The sequence below is a fragment of the Tenrec ecaudatus genome, chromosome 8 (assembly GCF_050624435.1).
Source record: "Tenrec ecaudatus isolate mTenEca1 chromosome 8, mTenEca1.hap1, whole genome shotgun sequence".
NCBI lineage: Eukaryota > Metazoa > Chordata > Mammalia > Afrosoricida > Tenrecidae > Tenrec > Tenrec ecaudatus.
In genome coordinates this window covers 44248841-44272561 of record NC_134537.1, presented here as the reverse complement: position 1 = coordinate 44272561, position 23721 = coordinate 44248841, and the positions used below count along the sequence as shown (strand labels likewise).

At 42.5% G+C, this 23721-nt stretch overlaps 1 protein-coding gene across 2 annotated transcripts in view; it reads left to right on the top strand.

Moving 5' to 3' along the window:
• SEC22A (SEC22 homolog A, vesicle trafficking protein) overlaps positions 1-18350 on the top strand; it is a 59066-nt gene extending 40716 nt beyond the window's left edge. The window contains exons 6-8 of one of the 2 annotated variants that reach the window (XM_075556324.1): positions 6487-6552; positions 17126-17362; positions 17468-18348. In XM_075556324.1, coding sequence (XP_075412439.1) covers positions 6487-6552; positions 17126-17326 — 267 coding nt within the window. In that variant the 3' untranslated portion in view covers positions 17327-17362; positions 17468-18348. Of the gene's footprint in view, positions 1-6486; positions 6553-17125 lie in introns of both variants that reach the window. The other variant, XM_075556323.1, reaches the window with a different exon arrangement.
• Positions 18351-23721: the final 5371 nt, after the last annotated feature.

The following is a 23721-nucleotide window of genomic DNA, read 5'->3' as shown; positions in this document are numbered from 1 at the left end:
TGAATCACTGGCCTTTAGTTAGCAGCGGGCCAATTAACCATCATGGTGGCTCTCTCTCCATGAAAATAATTGAAATTCTATTATCTTGTCATTCCATTTCCCAACAAACTTTTTGAAGCCCAATGAATATGTTCATGCAAAGGGGGCTTCAAAGAGTTCCTTGGAAAATTTTCATTCTATCTGCCCATTAACTTTTTAAAGTCCCCTTGGACATGGATGTATACCTAACAACATGCTTTTTGTTGGGTATATGTAAATGAACTCTTTTTTTATTCTTCTGAAATGGAAAAAAAAAGCTAGCCTAAAAGTCAAGATCCGTGTGTTCCCAATGGCTGCCACCTCACAGTGTGACCATGACTGTCCGTTGCCTAATCTGCAAGATGAGCTCAAAGACCACTTCAACATTCGCATTCTAAGAGTCCCTGGTTTTAACATTGTTTGTAGTGGTGACTTCAAGGAGCTCTGGTACGTTAGTGGGTGGTTGGGCTGCTAACCACGAGTGCAGCAGTTCCAACTCACCAGCTGCCTCTGGGGAGAAAGAGGAAACTTTCTGCTCCCATAAAGAAGCAAAAGTAGTTACTCTGCTTATATTCCTTATCTTCTTTATTTCCCATAATGTTTTAATATCTTTTAAAAGTTATATACCTGTCTAAGCGCAGTGGAAATTTAAAATTTGTTTAGTGATGTAGTGTCTGTGGCAGGGTGCAGTATTTGCTTTCTTTCAGAAGAATTAAAGGACACGCTTCTGATTTTATGATAATTGTCAAAGAATTGGGAAGAAAGGTATAAAGAAGAAAATGAAAGCCACTCCCCCAAAAAAGAGCCACCCCCCATTTCCCCTCTATATTCTGTATCTGTATCCTGTTCACTGTGTAATTTTGTGCCCTTTGTGTCACTTAAGATTAAAAGTGAGTGTTGTGGAGTTACCAGTAAGTAGCATTTTAGTAGCATCGTCCCTTGTACATGCTGTGCAGCGGAAGATAGAAGCGCTGCCTCTGTGAGGCTCTGCAGCCTCAGACTGTCGGGACAGCTCCACGCAGCCCTGTCAGGTCTCTGAGTTGGAATTGACTTGTTGGCAGTGGGTTTGGGGCCACATTTTGTGACTGTTGGTGTTTATCTCCTCATCCTTCAACTCGATGGACCTAACAACAGCCTTCTGGGAGACAAATGTGGCAGCCACACTCACGTCTTGTTCTTACGTGGCCTCTCCCTTTAAATGCGTTCTTTGAGGAGTTGTTGGAGGGTACAAGTGGCTGATGCCCTTGGTGGCAAACTAAGATGGCCATAGGTTGAGTCTACCAGAGTTGCCACAGAAGAAAGGCCTGGCGATCCACTTTGAAAACCCCAGTTAGTAACAACCTAGTGAAGCACAGTTCTGCCCTGGTACACTTTCAGCCTTGTCACAGTTGGAATCCACCGAAGTTCAAGAGTAATGTTTATTTTAGAAAGCTAATAAAAATAAATTACTCTTAATAGTTTGATTGGTGCATTAACTTTTTTTCTGTGATAATTCGATACCTTCATTTCCATGCAAACACTTTTTAAATGATTTATTTTATGTTTGTTGCTCATTAATTTTTTTTGCGTTTGCATTTGACCAAATGCTGCCGTTTTAGTCTCCTGTAGTTTGAAACAACTAGTTTTTGTTTTTTCTCTTTCTTCAGATTATTTGGTAAATTTTCTTCCTTCCCCTTTCCTTGAAATAGTGACATACCTCTACCCCAGTGTTTTGTCCTGGATTTTATTTATTTATTTTATTTTCTTTCAACTACCGTATATACTCTAGTATAAGCCAACCCGAGTATAAGCCAAACATTCAAAGTCCTGCAGTGTCAGCGGAGCTTTGAATGAACAGCAGAGGAACGGCCATCACCCGCATGATGTTACACCTCTCTGGGGTACCACTGACCCGTGCTGAAAAACATTTTTGTGCTGAAAAACAGCTTATACACGAGTATATATGGTGTATACTTTTTACTCGAATATTTTCATGACCTTTAAAAAAAGGTTAAATATACACACACACACAAACACAAAGGTGTTGCCAACAGTTTATGGAAAAATAGAATTAAAGATAATAAAAAATTTCCATCATCTTTTTGCTGACCTCTAGTCCAGGGGTCCTCCAACTTTAAACAGGGAGCCAGTTCACTGTCCCTCAGACCCGTTGGAGGGCCGGACTATAGTTTTTTTAAAAAAAATCTATGAACCAATTCCTATGCACACTACACATATCTTATTTTGAAGCAAAAATCAAAAAGGGGCAAAAACACCCGACGGGCCAGATAAATGTCCTCGGCGGGCCGCATGTGGCCTGCGGGCCATAGTTTGAGGACGCCTGCTCTAGTCCATGCACACACACACAGACACACACAAGAAAACATGCATAGTCAGTTTCACAGTGTGCTCAAGTTGATACATAATTTTCATAAAAGTGAAAAATTCCCTTCCCATTTCTTGTCCGCAACCACTGATGTATCCTTCCGAAGTATAGGCAGAGGCTAGTATATCTGTTTCTGTAGATTTACTTATGACTTCTTCTTTTAAAATCAAGTTTTGCCCAAATGGCAGTATATCCTCATTGATTTGCCTCTTGCTTTTTACTCCCAGCAGTTCTTAGGAGATGCTTCCCTGTCGGTGAGTGCACAGAAATCTGGAGCATTCTTTCAGTAGCTACCTAGCAATTTTCACTGTTTTCCACTTCCCCTCCTCCCAACTGTGCACCGTTTTATTTGAAACAAATAGAAAGATATTTAAAGACCAATACAGTTAACATCCACTTGTAGACCACTCTTGTTCTGTTTTGGAAATATAATTGTATAAATTAGGACTGTTTACTAGCCCTCCCCCAGGTTAGTCAATATACTGGATATACTCGTGTGTAAGCCGAGTTTTTTCGGCACAAAAGTCGAACCCCAGTTTTTTGGCACAAAAAATGTCCCGAAAAACTGGGATTCGACTTATACACGGGTCAATGATACCCCAGCGAGGTGTAACATCTCGCTGGGACCCCCCTCCCCCCCCCCCCGAGGTAACGGGACGAGCACCTGTTATCTCATGGAGATTGCAGTTTCTCTGCTGTTCATTCAAAGCCCCGCTGACACTGCAGGGCTTTGAATGTTTGTTTATCATATCTAACCAATCAGAGCCGTCCTATGACATGTATCTTTGAATAAGCCTCTTAAAGACAGTGTGTGAAGGATGTGGCATAAATGGATGTCATCTGGTCAAGCCCGACTAACAAAAGGAGGAAACCTCATGAAGCCTGACATAGAGTTAATAGCAAAGTGGGTTCGAGATGCATGGAAAGACATTCCAGAAGACACGGTGCGACGTGCCTTCCAGAAATGTAGTATTAGTAATGCTATGGATGGCAGTGAAGACTGCGCTTTGTATGAAAATGACAGCAGTGATGGTGATGACGGCGATCTCAGTGAGGACAGCGTCTCTGATGACCTCATACCAGCTGAAGCTCTACATTGGGATACAGATGATGATGAGGAATCCAGTTTTGAAGGATTTTAACTCTTTACAGTTTAGCTTGGTTGCTGATTGAGCTCAGGGAATAGTACTCTTAAGGTATCATTGTTGATACCTTATTGTTTTTGTTGAACCTATTTTCCACTTACTGTGCTGGTTTACTAATGTTAAATGACTTGTTGTCCTTTTATTTATGTTTTTATTTAAAATAAATATTTAAATGCATTACCCCACTGATGTCTCAATTTTTAGTAATTTTATTTTCATTTGTTTTGATTATTGAAACTCACCATTAGCTTCTGCATTTCCCACCCTTGGCTTATATTCGAGTCAATCAGTTTTTCTGGTTTCCCAGGTAATAATTAGGTACCTCGGCTTATACTCAGGTCGGGTTATATTCTAGTATATACGGTATGTGTCCCAAGGAGTTAGAAATGCTCCTATAGAATCACGATACCTTTCATCACATCAAAGAAATTTAAGAAGATGCATAATATAATATGAAAAGTCCGTTTTTCTACAGTTGACTAAAATGTCCTTTACGGTGTTTTCCCTCTCTGATCAAGAATTCAGACTTGCATTTGCTTGTCATATCTCTATTTAAATGTGGTGCTTTGGGTTCGATATGGTGACTGCCAAACTAAATGTATAGGTCAAAGCCCTCCTGACACAGACTTAAGTATCTACTGAATATAATTATTTGGCTGTCCCATTAAAACCCTCTGCCACTGAGTCAGTGTGGCTGGCAGTGGCCCCGTGTAGAGTTTTTGAGACTGTACATTTGACAGATGCAGGCAGCCTCACCTTCCTCTTGAGCAGCTGGTGGTTTTAAACGGCTAACATTATGTGTTAGCCTTTTAAATCATGTCAAAGTACTTTATTGGGCAATTCAGTGCTATGCTTACTAGATTGTAAAGTCTATTAATATTTATTTGAGCCACAGCACCACCCCACAGGTGTTACTATATGTTGAACAGAGGTATGTTTCAATGTTCTTTTTATTAAGAAGAATTAAAGTTTGGGGAAGCCTGGTTCCATTCAGCATGCATTTATTGGGTTTCTAGTGTACAGTTTGGTGTAAGACTATGTGGCTAGATTTGTTTTCTACCGTCACGGAAACTTAGGATCTAATTGAGAATATAAGGGCGTCATTGCATGAGAGTAAGCAGCACTCAGAGAAAACCAGGTTGTCAGGTGAATGATTGTAACCCCGGAGAGAGAGGTTGAGGACTGCACACTTACCGTGTGCCAGGTATGTTTCTAGCTATGTGTTTGCACATCTTTTTAAATCATTTTATTGGGGGCTCATACAACTCTTATCACAGTCCACACATACATCACTTGTGTCCAGCACATCTGTACCTTCATTGCCCTGTGTTTGCAAATCTTACTTAATTTGTATTACTTTCATAAGGAGCCCGGGTAGCATAGTGGGTTATGCATTGAGCTGCTAACGATAAGGTTCGCAGGTTGAAACCACGAGTGCTCCTCTGGAGAATGTGGAGGCTTCTACTCTTGCCATGAGCTACAGCCTTGGAAACCCCCAAGGGCAGCTCTGCTCTGACCTGTCAGGTAGCTAAGAGTTGCGGTCGACTTGATGGCAGTGAGTTTGGGTGTGACAGAGTTTGTGAGTTGTGGTTTAAGTTTTTCAAAAGAAGGGAAGTTAAATAAAGAGCCCAATATCATACAAATGCTAAGTAAAAATTTGAACCCTTGTCTTAAACTGACAGTAGGAATTTATTTTTAAGTGATGTTTCAAGACAATATAGTTATAAACCAATAGTGTAAACTTAAGAAAACCTAATACCTACTTGTTCGCAGTGGTCGAATTGTACATTGAAGAGCTTGATTTTTATCTAGCTAGCTATGAAATTTCAAAGATTAATGGAATATTTGTGTTATCTTTTTTTCACATTTTCTTTTAATTCCATTTTTCCACAAACTTATTTTCAAAACCCTTTGGTATCTACCTAGAAAAGGCTGAAAAGAAAATACATGGTTTTATAGTTTGTTTGACTTTGGTATTATCCTGTATTTTCTGAATTCTCTGCAGTAAACATAAACTTTACAATCAGAAAAAAGACTAAGGGGAAAAAATCCACAGTTTACTTAAAGTCTTAGAACTATTAAAGTGGAAAGGTTTCCTGTTGACCTTCCCTGTCTCTGGTGTAGAGCTGGCCTAAGCATCCCAGACAGATTAATGGGTCCTATTTTAAGAGCTTCTCAATTGGGGAAGCCGCTCGCCCTCTGTCTTAGAGCCAGTTCTGTTGCCTGATATTCCAAAGGGCCTTTTCTCCTTACACGATTTCACGAAGACATGATCCTGAGAGATGCCCTCTTCCCTCGCCTGCCTGGGAAGAGGAGCATTTTCAGACAACAGTAAGAGTGCCTGCGCAAGGGGACAGAAGAGATAGGAAAGGGGCAGTTACAGTTCTGTTGTTTTTGTGTTTTTGTTTTTTAATTCTCTATGCGTGATCCACCTCTGTTTTTCCACAGGGTGGCTGGTTTCCTAGCCTGGCCTACATGACTGATGAGGCCCAAGGTCTCTCCTTGGGATTTAGCACACTCTAGTGGGCAGTCGCTTTTCAGTTTTCATGATTTTGTTTTACCTTTTAAATCCTGTCAAATTACTTTATTGGACAATCCAGTGCTGTGCTTACGAGACAGGAAAGTCTGTCAGTATGAGTATTGAGTCAAATAGTTACCCTAGTGAGCAGAAGTAGCTCTACGGGCCTCGGGGGTGTTGAGCTTGTCCGTTTTCTTTCTCTTCTGGGTGAAGCGAAGTCGCCGTGAGCGGACAAGTAATGGAGGCACACTTGTAGCCTCCATTTGTCGCATTGCAGTATGCTTTATATTTCCATTTTGGGACTCTCGAGAACTTTTCCATGCCACATTGTGAAGTGTTTGGTCACTTGTGCCTCAACGTTGTCATTGCCCTGCCCCACCGGATTTGTTGTGGACACAGGCTTGCACCAGCCAACAACAATCTCTTCTTTTCTTTTCCAGAGTGATGGTGAGGATTTTAATTACATCATCGCCTTTTTCCTTGGCACAGCAGCCTGTCTGTACCAGGTAGGTTCTTTCACAGTTGGAATACTTTCCCAAAGTGTCAATTCCAACGACAGTGCTAAAGCTTATACATTCTAAGCAAATGAAGATAATGTTTAGGCTCTTTCCCTCCCTTTTTATTGGAGCCTCCCTTAGCTGAGTGGCCTGGAGCTCTGATTTTAGGAAATGCACATCACTGTGCCAGGGCCTCAGTGGCAGTATGTCACCTGCACAGGACACACAAGGTTAACTCTCCTTTTCCTGGTGACTGGTTGTCCTGCCTCTGGGAGCTCCTGGTGCTCTAGGCTACAGGTCGTGTACCTGGAGGACACAGAGCAGGATCTTTGGAAATTCAATTTAGCACTGGTGAACAGAATGGATTATAAGGGTTAGAGAAAGTGGAAGCAAGTGATCTGAACACTGATTTTGCTACTCCAGCCAGGAGATAACGAGAACCTAAACAATGGACCTAAGGAATAGAGAAAAAAATGAATACTGGGAAAGAAGAGTGCCACAATTTGAAGGCATTAGAATAAGTATGAAAGGCAGTGAAGGGCCAGGTTCTGTGTCTGGGGGAGGCTGAGGCATTCCCTAACCCAAGGTGGGCCCGGGTTTGTGGGGAGGAAGGGTGAGTAAGCATGTCACCTACCCAGAGTTTCTCCCTAAAGACATTTCAGAGTAAGAACCTCTGACCTGTCTTTGATAACTAACATACTCCTCTGTCTTGTAGAGAAAAATAATTAGAACATTTCAAAATTATAAGACAATGTAAGATTAAAACCTTTGTGGGGAAATATTTGTCTTATATGTATTCAACTTTTATGTAAAGAACTAGAAATTGCAGTTTCATTGGTCTCACTTTTAAAAATCCTCTCCCTTTAAAAAAATAATCTGTATTATTTTCAGAAATTGTTTTCCTGTCAAATTTGAAAGATAAAGCCATATAAATGATGTTTCATGCAGGAAATAGGAAAATTGGTATTTGTTAATGTTACATCGTGCTTTAAGTTATAAAGTATGCTTATATAAAACTTCAGCTTTAACCCTTGCAATTCTTTGCACAGAAAATATGGTCCCATTTTGAAAATGAGAAAGCTGAGGCAGTTTCAATACTATCCTGAGATCCGGGCTGAATTTTCAGCCTTTTGGAATTTAAATATTGTATGTTTTCCATTATATCATGCCTTAAGCAGAATGCCCCAATGTATGTAATTCCTGTATGCATTATCGGGAGAAGGACAGGGCTTGGCGCTCCTGTTAGCAGTTGCTGCCTTGGAAACCCAGAGGGGGAGCGGAGCGTCTCTCTGTGTCAGCATCGGCTCCATGGCAGTGAGTGTTTGAGTTTCTATTGAGTCTAAAACGACATAGCATATGGAAATTTCTGTTTAGTGTTAACTTTAAAGTAATTTCAGGAACTGTTCTCATAAAAATCTATTATCTGAAGATTCTTATATTACCTGATTATTCCCTTAGTAGAAGTAATTTTAAAAGGTAATAGTAAAAAAGTAATTGAGGTTTTTGTGTTAACCTTTTTATATGAGTTTTACCCTTTATTATTATTATCATTTTTAGTTTTGCTATTAAATCCTCACAAAAAGCCCCACATTAGCCCTATTTTACATTTGCCATTTTTTGCCTGACACCAAGGTTGCTCAGTGATTTGAACTCAGGTCTGTGTGACTCGGCCACCAGTCTCTCCTGAGGCCAACCTGATGTAGTACCAGACATTACCTCTCGGTGGAGCACTGCTGCTCAGTGTGCTTTCACTGGAAAGAAGTAAACGCGTGCTTCAAAAACGAAAAGCCAAAACAAACATTTTTTCATCCCATCAGGCATGAAACTATATGCTTTCTCAGTATGCCGAGCAGAATAATAGCTCAGACCTGCTTACACAGTAAAGTTTCAGTGATTACCTTTTACTGCAGAACATGATTCATCCCCACTTGTCAGGATGCTCGTCATCCTCTTTGGACCAGCCTTTGAGGCCGCTGCTCCATGGCGGGATGCCTTTGTCGCTAGGCCATGGGAGGACAGCCAGATGGGCACCAGCTAGCAGCGGAACATTTCCAATTGGAATGTGAAGAAAATAAAGACCAGTTGTCTGCGTTCAATGTTTATTTTCAGATAAAAGTATGGGAAAGGTGAAAGACTAGTACATCTAGATTCATCAATGGTTAGATTTTCTTTTCATGTGTATTATGTGTATATAGTTCTTTCTAAAGTGGGTTGTCGACAGATAGTTGCATATAAACCAGTTGAAATTAAACTTTTAATAAAGAATAATTGTAGATTTGCGTGCAGTTGTAAGAAATGATACAGAGAGCTCCTCTGCCTCTCTACCCGATTTCCCCAGTGGTATCATCTGCACTACTGTAATACAGCGTCACAGCCAAGGTGGCGCCATTGATACGGTCAGGACATGAGACCATTGCCATCCTAAGGCACTCCTATGGCTGTTTATAGCCACACCCACTTCTGTGCCCCCAGCCCGCCCCTCCCTGTGCAACCACTGCCGTGTCTCCACATCTCTGATTTTGTCATTGTAAGTCTATCACCACAATATAAGCATTCGGTATGTAGCCTTTTAGTATGGCCTTTTTCATCTTTCGCAATTCTGTGGGGTTTCATAGAGGCTGTTGTGTGTATCTTTGTTTGCATCTTTTTACTGCTGAGTAGTATTCCATGGTTCAGCGTACCACTGTTTAACCATTCACCCATTGAAAGACATCCGCTGTCTCCAGTTTGGGGCAAACACAAATAAAGCTGCTTTAACGATTCACATACAGCTTTCTGTATGAATATAAATATTAATTTTTCTGGGATAAAGGCCCAGGAACACAATTGCTAGGTTATATGGTAATGGCTTGCTTTGTTTTTCAAATGTTTCCAGGGTGGCTGTATGGCTTTCCGTTCTCATCAGCTGTGTGTAAGAGATCCATTTTGTGCATCTCTGCATCCTTGCTGACATTAGGTGGTGACCTTGTGGGGTTTTTTGTTTTTTATTTTACATATAAAATAGAAAATAACATCTAGTCATTCTGATAGATGTTAAGGATACACTGATACTGAACACCTGTGCTTATTTCCGTCTGTTAAACGTCTGCTCCATTTCCTTTCCATGCTCACTTTCTAACTTGATGGTTCTTTTTTTTTTTTGCTGCTGCTGCTGAATTTTAAGAGTGCTCGCCCCCCCACACACACACACGCACGCACGCAGTGGTACTAGTCCTTTGTTCGAGATGTCGTTTGCAAAGAGTTTCTCCGTCTATGCTTTTCCTTTGCATCCTCTTAACAGGTCTCCCGGAGCAAACGTTTCCCCTTGGCTTCGGTCCGGTGGGGCCATTTTTCCGCGCGTGGATTGGGCTTCTTGTGGAAGGCCCAGGTGCCATTTGCCTTGCCCTAGACCCCGATGAATTCCCTGTTGTGGTTTTCCTGTAAATTTTGAGTTTTCTAAGTTTTACATGTAAGTCTGTGATCCATTTTGAGTTAATTTTAGGAATGACTTAGATGGATATTTATTTCTGTATGCATTTGTTGAAAAGACTATTTTTCTTCCACTGAATTACTTTTGTAGCTTTACATATATTAGTTGGTCATGTTTATATGAGTCTGTCTCTTGGTTCTTCACTCTGTCCCATTGATCATTGTGTCTATTTCTCTGACAAAAAATGCACAGTCTTGATTACTGTAGCTGAATAGTAAATCGTTAATCTGAGTAAACCAATTCCTCCCATTTTATTCCTTTTCAAAATCTTGTTAACTATTGCAGTTCTTTGTCTTGCTGACCTTAGAGGAAAGCATTCCATCTTCCCCATTAGTTTGATGTTACCATGGGATTTTCATAGATGTTCTTTACCAGATTAAGGAAGTTTTCCTCTACTCCTTTTTTTGAAGAATTTTTACCATGAATGAATAGGAATTTTTTCGAATGATTATATGTATTAATTGATGTGAACATGTATATTTCTCCTTTAGCTGTTAATATGATGGATTCTACTGATTGGTATTTCAATATTGAAACAGTCTCCCATTTCTGGAATAAGCCCCACTTGATAATAACATATAATTCTTTTTATATAATGCTGAATTCTATTTCCTGATTGTGTTAGTCTGGGTGGACTAGAGAAACAAATTCACAGAAACTCATGTGTATAAGAGAGAACTTTATATCAAAGAGTAATTGAACATTAAGAAAACAGCCCAGTGCAATTCAAGTCCATAAGTCCAATATTAGCCCATATGTCCAACATCAGTCTATAAATTCCTCTTCAAACTCACGCAGCCATGCAATGATGCCGAATGCGGGATAATCACAGGCCAGTAGGTGGAAAGCCTTATGGATTCAGTGGCAGTGGAGGCATCTCAGCGCTGGCGTGGGTCTCCCCGTGGCTCCTCCAATTCCAGGGCTCTGGCTCCATCAGCTTAGCTCCATGAGTCTTGTCAACAGGAATGTGTAGCAGAGAATGTGTGTGTGTGTGTGTGTCCCTCCTCCAGGGAAGAAGACAGGAGCTCCCAGAATCCTCAGGAGAAGGCCAGGCTTGCAGAAAGGCATTATTGGCTATGACTTGATTGACCTGCTAGACTCCACCCTTTGCAAGTAGACAGGAGATTAAAATGTAACTGCAAAACTAAAATTTTGCTAAGGATCTTCACATGAGTGTTCATGAAGGCTATTGGTATGCAGTTTTCTTTTGATATTGAAATAATATTTTATAATGTGGAGTAAATCATGTAGGATCGGTATTAATTCTTCTTTAAACTTGTGATAGAACTCTCCAGTGAAACCATCTGTGCCTGGAGATTTCTGTTTTGAGAGTGCCTAATTATAAATCCAATTGCTTTAGTGGTCATTCAAAAACTGAATCAAACCACTACTATCAAGTAGATTCCAAGTCCTAGTGACCCTCGACGGGATTTCTGATCATGTGAATCTTTACAGGAGTAGATGGTCTCATCTTTCTCTCAAGAAGCAACTGGTGGATTTGAACTGAGAACCTTTCTTTTTGCAGGCTCATGACTAACCAACAGTGCCACTAGGGCTCTGAGAGTTATTCAAATTATCTGTTTTGTTTTGGGCTGGTTAGGGCAGTTTGTGTTTCTTGAGAGAGTAGACCATTTCATCTAACTTTTCACATTTGTCTGTATAACTGTTTATGGAGCCCTGGGTGAAGCAAATGAGTAATGCACTCAGCTGCCAGCTGTAAGATAGTGGGCTTGAGTCTACCCAGAGGCACCTCAGAAGAAAGGCCTGGCAACCCAAGAAATCAACAACTGAAAACTCTATGGAGCACAGTTCTGTTCTTACACATGTCAGGGCTCCATGAGTCTGAATTGACTGAACAGCAACTGGTTTATAGTTGTTCATAGTGTCTCTCATTGTCTTGATGTCTGTAGAGCTAATTCTTTGTTTCATTCACAGTGCTGGTCATTTGTATCATCCCTACCCCCAATCATTCATACTTGTCAATTTCATTGATCCCACCTCCCCTACCAAAGAACCAGCTCTTTGTTTTATTTACTTTTTCCCTATTGTTTTTCTATTTTCAGATTCACGAATTTCTATTCTTTCCTTTATTATTTTCTCCCTCCTGCTTGTTTTGTGTTCAGTTTGGTTTTCTTTTTGCTAAGTTTATGGGGTGGGAGCTAAGTTACTGATTTGAGAGTGCCTTCTTTTTAGGGCTTGCATTTTACGCAGTACTGTGTTGGGCCGGGTTGACTAGAGAAACAAATTCAGTGACACTCATATATGTGTAAGAGAACTTTATATCAAGAAGTAGTTTATATATCAGGAAAACAGCCCAGCCCAGCCCAGATCAAGTCCATAAGTTCTATACTAGTTCATAATTCCCTCTTCAGACTCAACGCAGCTCCATGCAATGATGTAGCATGCAGGAAGATCACAGGTCGGTGGGTGCAGAATCTTGCGGATCCAGTGACAGTGGAAGCACCATCAGGTTCTGGCAGGTTTCAGCTGCCTGGCTCACCAACAGAAGGATGAAAGCAGAGAGAGGGGGCAGGTTCCAAAACAACTCCTTAAAAGGAGGTCACACCCACAAGGAGGCACCAACTAGCTATGAACTAATGGACAAGCCAGATTCCACCCACACACTTCAAGTTGACATGAAATTATGTAACTTCCACAGACCATCTCGTCAACTTGACACTTTTACACAACTCTTTAGCCATAAATGATTTTTAAAACAAAGGCAATAGTAAAACTGTAGTTGTATCTAACAGGATAAAACTAAAAGGCATACAACTCAAAATGTGCCAGCTTCATTTAAACATATTCTATAAGTGAACAAAAGTATTCGATGCCTAACAATTGCAGTTATGTGAACACCTACACCACAATCCTACCAAAATATTCCCCCATCCGATAAAAGTTTGTAAACATCCACTTCATGCCTTTATCCTCCCCATTTTGGGTATCCTTTACATCAACTCAGTGCTCTGAGGAGACAAGCATGTTCTCTAATGTGAAGAATCTTCATTCCAGTTGGAACCTTATGAGTCCACATCCATAAGCAAAGTCAAATCAGGACAGGCTGTCCATAAAGTCAGCAGCAACATTCACCAGTTCACAGGCTCAAAAATCTTACCTTCGTCTGGTTGGGTTCTGTTTGACTCAATGTGGGTTGCCTTGCTTAGCCTCACTAGGGTGACCATTGGCTGCCTTGCCTTTCGACCATCGGCCCTGTCACAAATTCTCACCAACCCTAACCATCCCCCCCCCCCCCTTGGGATAGGTCATGCTATAGGCTCAGGTTCTGCATAACTCTTTAAACTTCAGACCACCAACCTACTCTTGTCTTCTCCTCTAGTCCCTTTGAACCAGGATCCACGGTGTCAGTGGCCAGATTCAACCCATCTCTCTATTGCTGTGTTTCTCCCACTTCCACTCAACAAGTGGTCCAGATGATCACCTAGAAAGTGTTTCAGGCTGCCTGCAGCTTCTCTTTAACTTTCAGCCCTAAAGAGGAGAGTTTCTTCATTGCTCCAAATTTTTTCCAGCTTCAGGAGCAAACTACTAGTTCAGTAGTTTCTTTCTTCAGTTTGTGAACTGCTCTCTCAGCAAGTCTTTTCAAATTTACATGTCTAGAACACTCAAGGCACTGGGTGGGGCTTATTTCCAGGCATGTTCAATACCCATTTAAAGATCGAATTTAATGGCTGAAGGCAAGTGGGCTTACAGACTATTATACTTGCTAATAATCATTTCTACCACATTATTATACTAATAACAATAGTTAGAAGAGATCAATACCTCCTAGTACAGACACATCCTAAACATATGCTTAAAACAGTCAAATTCAATCTTATCTAAACTCTTCCTTCATATTCATTATAGCCTTATGCCTCTGGCTGCATTACACCAGGGTGAGGCCTTCTGTCAGCCATTCTGACTGTGCAGCGTGGTCTCAGAGGAGAAGTTCAAGGGATAGTTTTGCCCACTGAGCTCAAAATTTATACTTACCACATTGATTTTCACCATTTCAGACAGGAATAACCAAAGACAATCAGCCAAAGAAAAGGTAACTTTCCATATTTTTTCCACTAAACAATCAAGTAAACAGTATGAGACTATCAGACCTCTAGCTAGCCAAAGAAGAAGAAAAACTACTAAAAGGCAGAGGTCAGACAAGCAGGCACTCTCCAACTTCATGATTTGTTTCTGTAGTACCCCACTCCTGGTACCAGAATGTGTTAGGCTGGGTTGACTAGAAAAACAAATTCAGTGACACTCACATTTGTGTAAGGGAGAACTTTATATCAAGAAGTAAGTATATATCGGGAAAACATCTCAGCTCAGTCCAACTTAAGTCCAAATGTCCGATACTAGTCCTTAAATCCATCTTCATCCTCACACTGTTCCATGCAATGATGCAGAATGCAGGAAGATCGCCGGCTGGTGAGTGCAGGGTCTTATGGAGCCAGTGGCGATGGAAGTACCACCAGGTTCTGGCAGGTCTCAGCTACCTGGCTCACCAACAGAAAGGTGAAAGCAGCGGGTAATGAAGGAGGGTCACACTCGCAAGGAGGCACCATCAAGCTGTGACCTGATTAACAGGCTAGATTCCACCCCTACACTTAAAGTTGACACGAAATTATGTGACTACCATGACTTTAGCTCTGCCCTGCAAATTTTGCCATGTTGTATTTTCATTTACTCACGTTTATTTTTTGATTGCTTTTTGAAATTTCCTCCTTGACCTATAGATTATTTTGAAGTATATTATTTAGTATCTAAGTGTTTAAAGATTTTCTGTTACTGATTTTCTAACAGAATCTCTGTATGATTTCAATTGTGTGTTGTTTGTTTGTTTGTTTAATTTACTAAGGTTTGTTCTATGACCCAAAATCTGTTTTATCCTGGTATACTCATAAACTCCCTGGCACTTGATAAGTAAATGTGTCCTGTTGTTGGGTGAGTGAGTGATGAATGTCAGTTTGGTCTTGGTCAGCAGTGTGGAGTTAACAGATCCTTGCTGCGCTTTTTCCCTGTTTGTTGAGAGAGGTGCTAAAGGAAGACCTGCTGTACTCACCCGTAGTCTTACTCTCTGAGCTCTTTCTTCTGGATACACCAAGGTTTCTTTTTTCCTTTCTGCTTAGAGAACTTCTTTTACTGGCAATAATGTCTTGATTTCCTCTGCATTCTTAAATAATGTTCTTAGAAAAATAAAAACAACATTCTAATTTGTGTAAGAAGTAAACAGGTTTAGCAGAATTCATCTGGGTTCTTTCCTGTATTGTTGCTCTACCCTAACGTCCTTCCTTGTCTGACACCCGGCCCCGGTTCCACATGGAGACGGAGCCCTTAACGTGTAGTTCATTCCTATACTGACCGTGCTATCCATGTGAGGTTTCTTCTTTTGTCAGTTTGATTGCACATACAACTCAGTTGTTCCGTCTTGCCAAGAATTGTGCAGTCATTACCACAATCAATTCCAGACATGTTCTCTCCCCTGCCCCCATGACTAAATCAACTTTAAATGAGCTGTGTACTTATATCAGTTCTTGTGCATGCTCCCCATCTCCCTTGCCCGTACCCACCCTACATATCCTAGCATCAGTCATCATTTCTACGCTTCCACTCCTTCTGAACTTCATAAACTGTTAAACCCAACAGAAACAATAAAGAACAAAAGCAAAACGAAGTGGTAAGGACAAAACAACAGCAATATAAAGATAAAATACCGCAATGAGCAGGTAAGAAAAGTCCTCCACCAATATCCAGAAAGCCAGGATCAAACAAGACATCCATGCACCTAGACCAAGTTCAGGTTGGGTCTAGAAGGCGGGCAGCAGGCCAAGTATCAAGTGTGATCCAGCCCAATCAGGATTATAGTAATCTATGTCTGATAGTAAGGCTGTTCCAGACCTTTGTCTGTGGTTAGAGGGGATCTACCAGAGGCTTCATCTGACTAGATGCTCTGCAGATGGGTTTGGGGCTCCCACTGCTCTCCACAGTCCTCCACAAATTGGGTGTTCACAATTTAAGCTCTGATGCTTTTCCCTTCATATTTGAATCTTGTACTTGTCATCTCTGGATCACACAGCTGGTATGCTTCTTCCATGTGGACTTAGTTGACTCCTTAGATGGCTGCTTGTTTGAATACAAGATGAGGCATCTTAAAAACAACTAGCTCATCCATTCAGCATTTTTTTTTTTTTTTGCTGAGCATGTAATATATATCAGACATTCATCTGGGCACTGGAGAGAAAAATGAGTTAGGAAAAGAGTTCAAAACCTCTCCTTTGTTGAAGTGTAGGCTCTCTTAAAAGGTATACATGACAACGTAAACATGTGGGTATGTGTACAGTATGTTTCGTGTGTGGAGCCAGCTCGACAGCACTCAGCAACAACCACACTGTATGAAGAGGAAAAATAAAACAGGAGACGATGTGTTCCAGGATGCTTCCAAACTCGGACTCTGTCTTTCTCTGCCCCCTTTTGCCTGCTTTATCTTTTTCAAGAGATTTATATTTTTCTAAATAATATATTAAATATGTTTGTAGTTTTTTTGTCTTCTTTAGAGTATAAGCAAGGGCTTTATCTGTGTTACTCACAAGTGCAGAACTCTGCCTGACTTGTAACAGACCCTCAGTAAATACACATAGTTCCTTGCACTCAGAGGAGATCAGAAGGATTCATTGATGTTATTAATATTCAGATACAGGTTTTAAGAGTCCATTTTGCTGAATAGCTTATGGGAGCTTGTTTTATGGTGGGGGGTGGGGCGCAGCTTGAGAATGAGAGCTGGGACCTAGCTCTCCCTTGTAAGCACTGAGAAGCTTTTTAGTCCCTGACATCGTGTTCAATTTGCCTGGTCTGTTTGCAAAGGAATAATCCAATTGTACTTCCTTCTTAAATATGATATAAAACGCTTTTCCTTTGAAAAATGAAAACCATAAAAGGAGAAAATCTATATCCCTTTCAGGCTGTGGCAGCTTCATTGCTGTCCTTCCTGGTTTAATTATTTCATCCCCTACCCCACTCTCATCTTTGACTCGCCTGTTATATTCTACGGATGCTAGAAGCATCGGTGTCTTTTCCTAGGACCCTAATCACCATTCACTTTTATATTTTGAACAGTGTTATTTACTTGTCTACTACACCAGCTGGCGGAACGTCAAGTCTTTTTTGACTTTTGGCTTAATCTGCCTGTGCAACATGTATCTTTATGAACTGCGCAACCTCTGGCAGCTCTTCTTTCACGTGACTGTGGGAGCATTCGTCACGCTACAGATCTGGCTCAGGCAAGCCCAGGGCAAGGCTCCAGACTATGATGTCTGACACCACCCTTCGGATGGATGGCCTTGGCTTCAAGAGGTAAAGGAGGGAGCATATCTTACCTGCCGCTGTGAGCAAGAAACTGCTCACCATGAATGAGAAGCTTCACTTTCCTTTGCCTCCTCCCTTCCTTTCTGTTTCCAGTCAGCACGGCATGCCCGTGAGCCTGCAAGACCTGCCGGGTGGCCTCCTGTCGGAAGAATGGTGCTGTGAGATCATCATTCTGAGGAGGCAGAGGCCGCTCTCTTGGGCCCTACGTGAAAGAAGAGTCGGGCACCATTGGAAGACTTGGCTGGCAGTCTGGAATTCTTGCTGACGGAGTGGGGTCTTGTATATGTGATCCTTGCTCTGGAGACAGGGCAGGAAGTGTACACTGGGTTTGCCTTTGTGAGGCATGAGTAGAGAAAGATGGGGCAGTAAACAGGTGACTTACTAAACATCAGCTTCTTTACTCATTTATGGTACCACGCATTTCTGAGGGCCAGGATGCTGTGGACTTGGCTGGTTTTCGCTCGGTACTTTTGCCTGAATCAACTCTGGAAGTCACCTACTATGGGAGAAGGCACTCATGAGCCCGCGTCTGGAACATCACAAGCATTGAAAATGCGGTGACACGTGTTTTCTGCCTAGACCACTTTTGTAGTTTCTTTTGAAGTCATCTTTCAAGACATGCTGTGTCAGACTATAGCCATTATTTCTTAAACTGTAATGACTTGAATACTGCCAAATTATTATTTACTTAATGTTTATCTTTTAACTGTTAAAGTATTGTAAAAAGAAACTAATCCCTATTACAAGTGGAAAGCCAGTATCCATTTGCCATGTATAAAAGGTAGCCACAAAACAATGAAAATGAAAACAAATGAAGTTATTAAATTCCCACTCATGTCTATCTGGGCAATGAAATTAAGAGGCTGACTCTTTCTTTCCTGAAGTCAAGAGATTTTACCCAGCCCCAGCGAGGCTTTCTCTGTGGAATGGGAAGGAAAATACAAAGGGAATGATATGCTCACTGCGCTTCATTGTTATTTAATCCACGGGGTAGCCCACCCCTGGCGAGAGTCTCCTCTGTCCTGTCACCGGGGCCAGCACTGGACTCCCCTGCAGAGAATCAGAGCCAGGCTTCTCTCCCAGCCACTCTATTTTGTGGTTTTGAGGAATTAAGCATTTTGTAGTATCTGAGACAATTACGTAGTTTTGGTAACATTGTAAAGATTGTCTAAGCAGTTATGAATGAATAATTTAGGAAATACAGTTTGATTCCATTAGTAAAGTGGACAGCATTCCAGCTCTCCAGGATTGATTTTCTTGGTTTTTAAACAAAAGTTTTAAGGGAGTTCCTAAGATACTGAAGTTTCACATCAGTTAGAACAATAGCGGCTCCATGACATGACTTCACATGATGAACTGTGGTTGTTAAGATGGGAGGGTGCTGTCAGGCTACTTTGTGTACCTCCAGCACCAAATATGGGGGTTACTGAAACTGTGAGATCCTGCCCACCGGGAACCTTTGTGCTCCACACCCCTTTCCAGTGCTTGAAGCTTAAGATACTGTGGAGTCATCTAAAATAAGAAACATTTTTTCATTTCTGAGAGAGATGCCAAAGTATCACATGATTATAAATCGTGAGAGCAGCATGTTTGGCCTGTTGGACTCAGGGAAGTGAAGTGGTTCCGTTTAGAAAGGTTTCCTAACGGCTGGTTCTGGGAAGTCTGAGCGCTCAGTGAATTGTGCTGTCTGGTAGGCTGCTGGAAGCCTAGAGCACTGGTGCTCCTCTGGTGTGGCCGCTCCCTCCTTCCCACTGAACAGGGAGTGCTGTTGGATCGACTTGCAAGAACTGGAATGTGCTCCCCAGCCATTGTGAAGCGTCTCGTTTGATTTTGGTGTCTGCTTGGTTTTCCACCAGCTTTGGGGTAAGGGGCGTCTGCATCTCCCTGTACAACACCAAAGCCATTAGAAAGCATGTTGTGTACGATGCTTTCGTCCAGCGTTTGGTGCCTGGATCGGAGGGTTTACCTATGTAGCCTCCCCACTTCTACCCCATTGTTGCCCAAAGAAACTATGCATTTGAAGAGAGAAGGAACTTAAGAAGCCCATAACTCTAGAGAAAGAGTCACTTAGGACTAGCATGCGCATGATCTTATAATCTTACATTTACATTGTACTTTTGTTTCTAAAAGCAAATCTGTGTGCACCTCTGAATAACTGGTTTTGTAGAGTAGGACGCTAAGGGGAAGCATACAGGCTATAAAGCTGTCACTTCCAAGAGCACACAGCCGAGCCCCGTTTATCAGTCGGCCCAGGGCTCTTTCCAAGACACTGCATTCGGGAAGGATGCCTGCCCTAAGTTTTTGTTAAAAAAACAAAAATCAAGGGATTGGGAGCTACTGTCAAAGCGAGGTGTGTAATTGCTCTTCTCTAGACTTTCTGTCCCCAAGTAATTGCAGTGATCTGCCTGGTTTTTTCTCGTTCATTGAGATATACTTATACCCGGCTGTTTCCCCAAAAGAAGTTGATGTTATTAAAATATGAAGGGGAGAAAAATCAATGGGCAGGAAGGGTTCATCTGCTGCTGTTACTGGCCACACAGTTTGACTCGGGGACTATCTTCCTGGCATCCAACGCTTGCAAGGCAACAAATGACAGGCTTCCCTGTGGGGCGTCCAAAGCAAGCTCTGTCCTCGTGAGTTGGGTTAAAATGCCCTCCCTTGGGAGCCCTAGGAAGTACTGAAATGAACCAAGTCCCCAACTGTCCTTTATCCACGTGTGCTTATCACGATTACACCCGGAGTCCTCAACCAGTGTGGCTTCCAGAGGTTGCCATTTTCACGGTGCTTGGGCAGCATTCGTAGGAGTTGTTTTTGGTTGGTTGGTTTTATTTATATGATTAATAAGGGTTTTGTTCCTTAAGAAATCCGAAGCTGAAACAAGTGTCTCGTGTTGAACCTTGAAAATTCATCTGAGGCAAACGCCTTCAGGCATGGAGACTCTTGACCCAGTGTGGAGGTTTGATAACCCCTATAGAGTGCAAGTTCCTTTGACTGTGCTGCCGTGTGTGTGCTTGTGGAGCCGGGTCTGGAGACACTGCAGAGCTCAGTTCTCTAGCCATGCCTGAATCCCCATCAGACCGCTGACTTGTCAGAGCTCCATTGAGACCAGCTCTCCACCTATTCTGAAGCCAAAACGGCACTGCCTCTGAGTGGACTCCAGCTCTTAGTGAGTCTATCGGCCAGGGTAGCACTGCTCCCGTGGGTGTCTGAGATGGTAACTCTACCTGGGTAGAAAGCCCTGCCTCTCCTGCTGAGTGGCTTGTGGCTTCAAATTGCTGCTCTTGCAATTAGCAGCCCATCGTGTAACCACACCATCGTTTTCTGGAGCTGCTTTTGAGTGCTGGCAGACTGTGCAGCTTCGGTTTGAGCGTCGAGGCCTTTAATGGAAACGGGATCTGTGGCTGCCACCCTTAGCTCTTCCTTGAGAGGCCAAGCCTTCTAGCTTGGCTTATGTCGCAGCTGGAATCACAACGTCAGAGCGCTGCATGGCTGGAGCCATGTGATTGGCATCCTCCTTGCTTGTTAGTGACTGGTGGTGATGTGTGTGCACGCCCTGTGTTCTGCATGCGCCCTGCTCGTGTGTGATAAATAGTCTGCATAATTGGGGGCCCAGAGAACTGAGCATTCTCAGAGTGCCTTTCGAAACCCGAGAGCCACACAGATTGTCCCTGTTGTTACCTGGGCAACAGCATTCTCAGCTGCCCAGCCTCACCTGTGGGCTACACTGGCTCCATGTGGCCACAGGAAACAAGATTCCCATGTTCTGTTTCTGCTTGGGGCCCAGCCACCCTCCCGGACTCTACCGTGGGTGCTTGCTCTGTGGCTAGTGGTCAGGGGAACCTTGCCTGAATGTGAGCAAACGTTGTGCTGCCCTTGCACTTGGAATCCCTCCGGGACCTAGGAGTAGTGATGACCAGGCTTATCCCATCCCACTGTGGGCCAGCACTCAGTCTTACACACAGTGACTGCTCCCACAGCGGACGGCTTGTGTGGGGAATCACAGGGTAAGTGGTGGAGGTGAGTTCAGGTTTAAATGATGCAAACGTGGATGGGCATTCTCCTATGCTACACGGAGCCCTGGTGACACAGCTTAAACGCTCAATTGCTAACTAAAAGGCCAACAGTTCAAACATACCCAGCAACTGCGGAGGAAAGTCCTGGTGATCTGTACCGTGTGTGTGTGTGTGTGTGTGTGTTTTCTGTACTCCGTGTGTGTTTTCTGTAGTGTGTGTGTGTGTGTGTGTGTGTGTGTGTGTGAGATGTACCATTCAGTCGATTCCAACTCATAGAGACCCTGGAGTACCTGTGGAGTAAGACTGACTGCCCTTAGGAAACCCTGTGGGTCTGTGGTGTCCTGTCCTACAGGGTCACTGTGAGTCAGGCGCAACTAACAACAAACAGCGACTTCTATGCCATGGTGCCTGTCAGAAAATTGTTATGTATGTGTGTGCGTTACTGACAACAGCTGGGCGCTTCCTGTCAGAGCAGCTGGGGGAAGTAGTGAAGCCAACAGGAAGGGGTGGCAGTGTACAGTGTGCACAGCATGCCATCCTCACAGGGAGCGGCTCCAAACGAAGACTTGCCAGGACGAAGCACCTGAGGCCTGAAGGAAGCAATTTGCCTACTGTCACACTCAAGCCTAGGGTCAGGATTCAGTCCAGGTCTGCCTGCTTCAGAACCTCTGCTCACCTCCGCATGGACGCCAGAGCCCTGCTCATCCATTCCACCACGAACTGTTCAATCAGCAAAACATGTTAAAAAGCCCTTTTTTGTTTCATACATCAAAAGGTACATGTTTCAAGTATGTTGGGGAAAAAATAAGGAATATATATGTATATGGTCACTATGAGTCAGAATTACTCCATCGTGAGTTTTGAGTTTTATATGAATTTCAAAAAGTTCATGGAAAAATCCTATTATCCTTTAGTTCCATTTTTTTCATGAATTTTTAAGACCCCCGAGATATAAGTAATACACATTACTTTTTCAAATGAGAGAGGTCAAGTCCATGCTAACTTGTATAGTGTAGCAGTCCTGGACTGAAAGAACAAGTTTCCTAACATCCCGACATTGATAACTGGAATCAGACAGGGACTGCAGGCACCACACCTGAGACTCAAAACCAACTCATGAATGGATATTTCTGGATACAATGTTACAGCTTCATCGGTGGTTTTTGAGTTGCATTTACTTTTCCATCTGATGACCAGAATGAATTGGTTCTTTGACATCAAGAAATATTGCGGGAATTCCATTTAAATGACCCCCAAATCTGAAAATAAAAAAGCGAGAACTATTTGTAGTACAGAACAAACAAAACACGAACCCACGACCATCAAAGCCAGTCATAGTGACTCTAACTAGAGTGTCCGAGACTATAAATTTTTCAGGAAAATGGCCTCATCTTTATTCTTCAAGAAGCAGCTGGTAGGTTTGAACCACTGACATTGTGGTTAGCAGGCCAGTACCACCAGGGATCCTTAGAGGATACTGGGTATTCTCCAAGACACCCTGGTTCTCTCTACCAGCATGTGACCTTTGCAGAATCACATAGCCCCTCAGTCTCAGCTTTTGCACCTATAAAATAGGGATATCAGGAGCTTTTGACAAATTATTGTGATGAAATAAATCCAGGCAGCCTGGCACACAGCAAGTGCTCTGGAAGTGTTGGCTACCATGTTGTCATCTACCTTGTTGGTGTTACTGCTTTAAGTCTTAAGGTGTAAATACCCCACAAAAGTAATGATTTATTGCCTGTAGCGTTTTGGGGATCACCAAATAACAAGGATCTCCGAGACAGGCTTTCATGGGCAGACTTTTAAGTGGGGCCTGGGGATGTGTGCAAAGAGAAGAGAAGGGACTCGTGCGGGTTCGTATTTGCCCAAACCAAACAACCCACTGACGTCGAGTGGATTTGGGCTCATAGCACCTTTTTAGAGGGCTTCTGTGATGGCAGATCTTTATGAGAGCAGACAGCCTCAGAGTGGCTGGTGGGTTTGAACGACCAACTGTGGAGTTAACAGCCCAACACTGAACCCCCAGCACTATGGGAGCGCCTTTCATACTGCCAAGTGCCTACTGTGTATGAGGTGCTTTACATACAGAATGCTAATGAAAATTAAAAGGAATCCTGAGATAAATAGGGTAAATTAGCTAGTGTTACACCCTAAAAGGGCTGTGCTGTGCTCACTGGTTTCCCATTCTGTAAGAGTCTGCAGCACTGTGAAATAAGGATACTGCAGGAACCCCCAAATTACCCAGTATCCTGGAAGCATTTGGCCCCATCACACTGTGTTGTGAGCATGCTGATCTGTTATCAAGTGCTATTGAATGGCACCTGCTCAAGT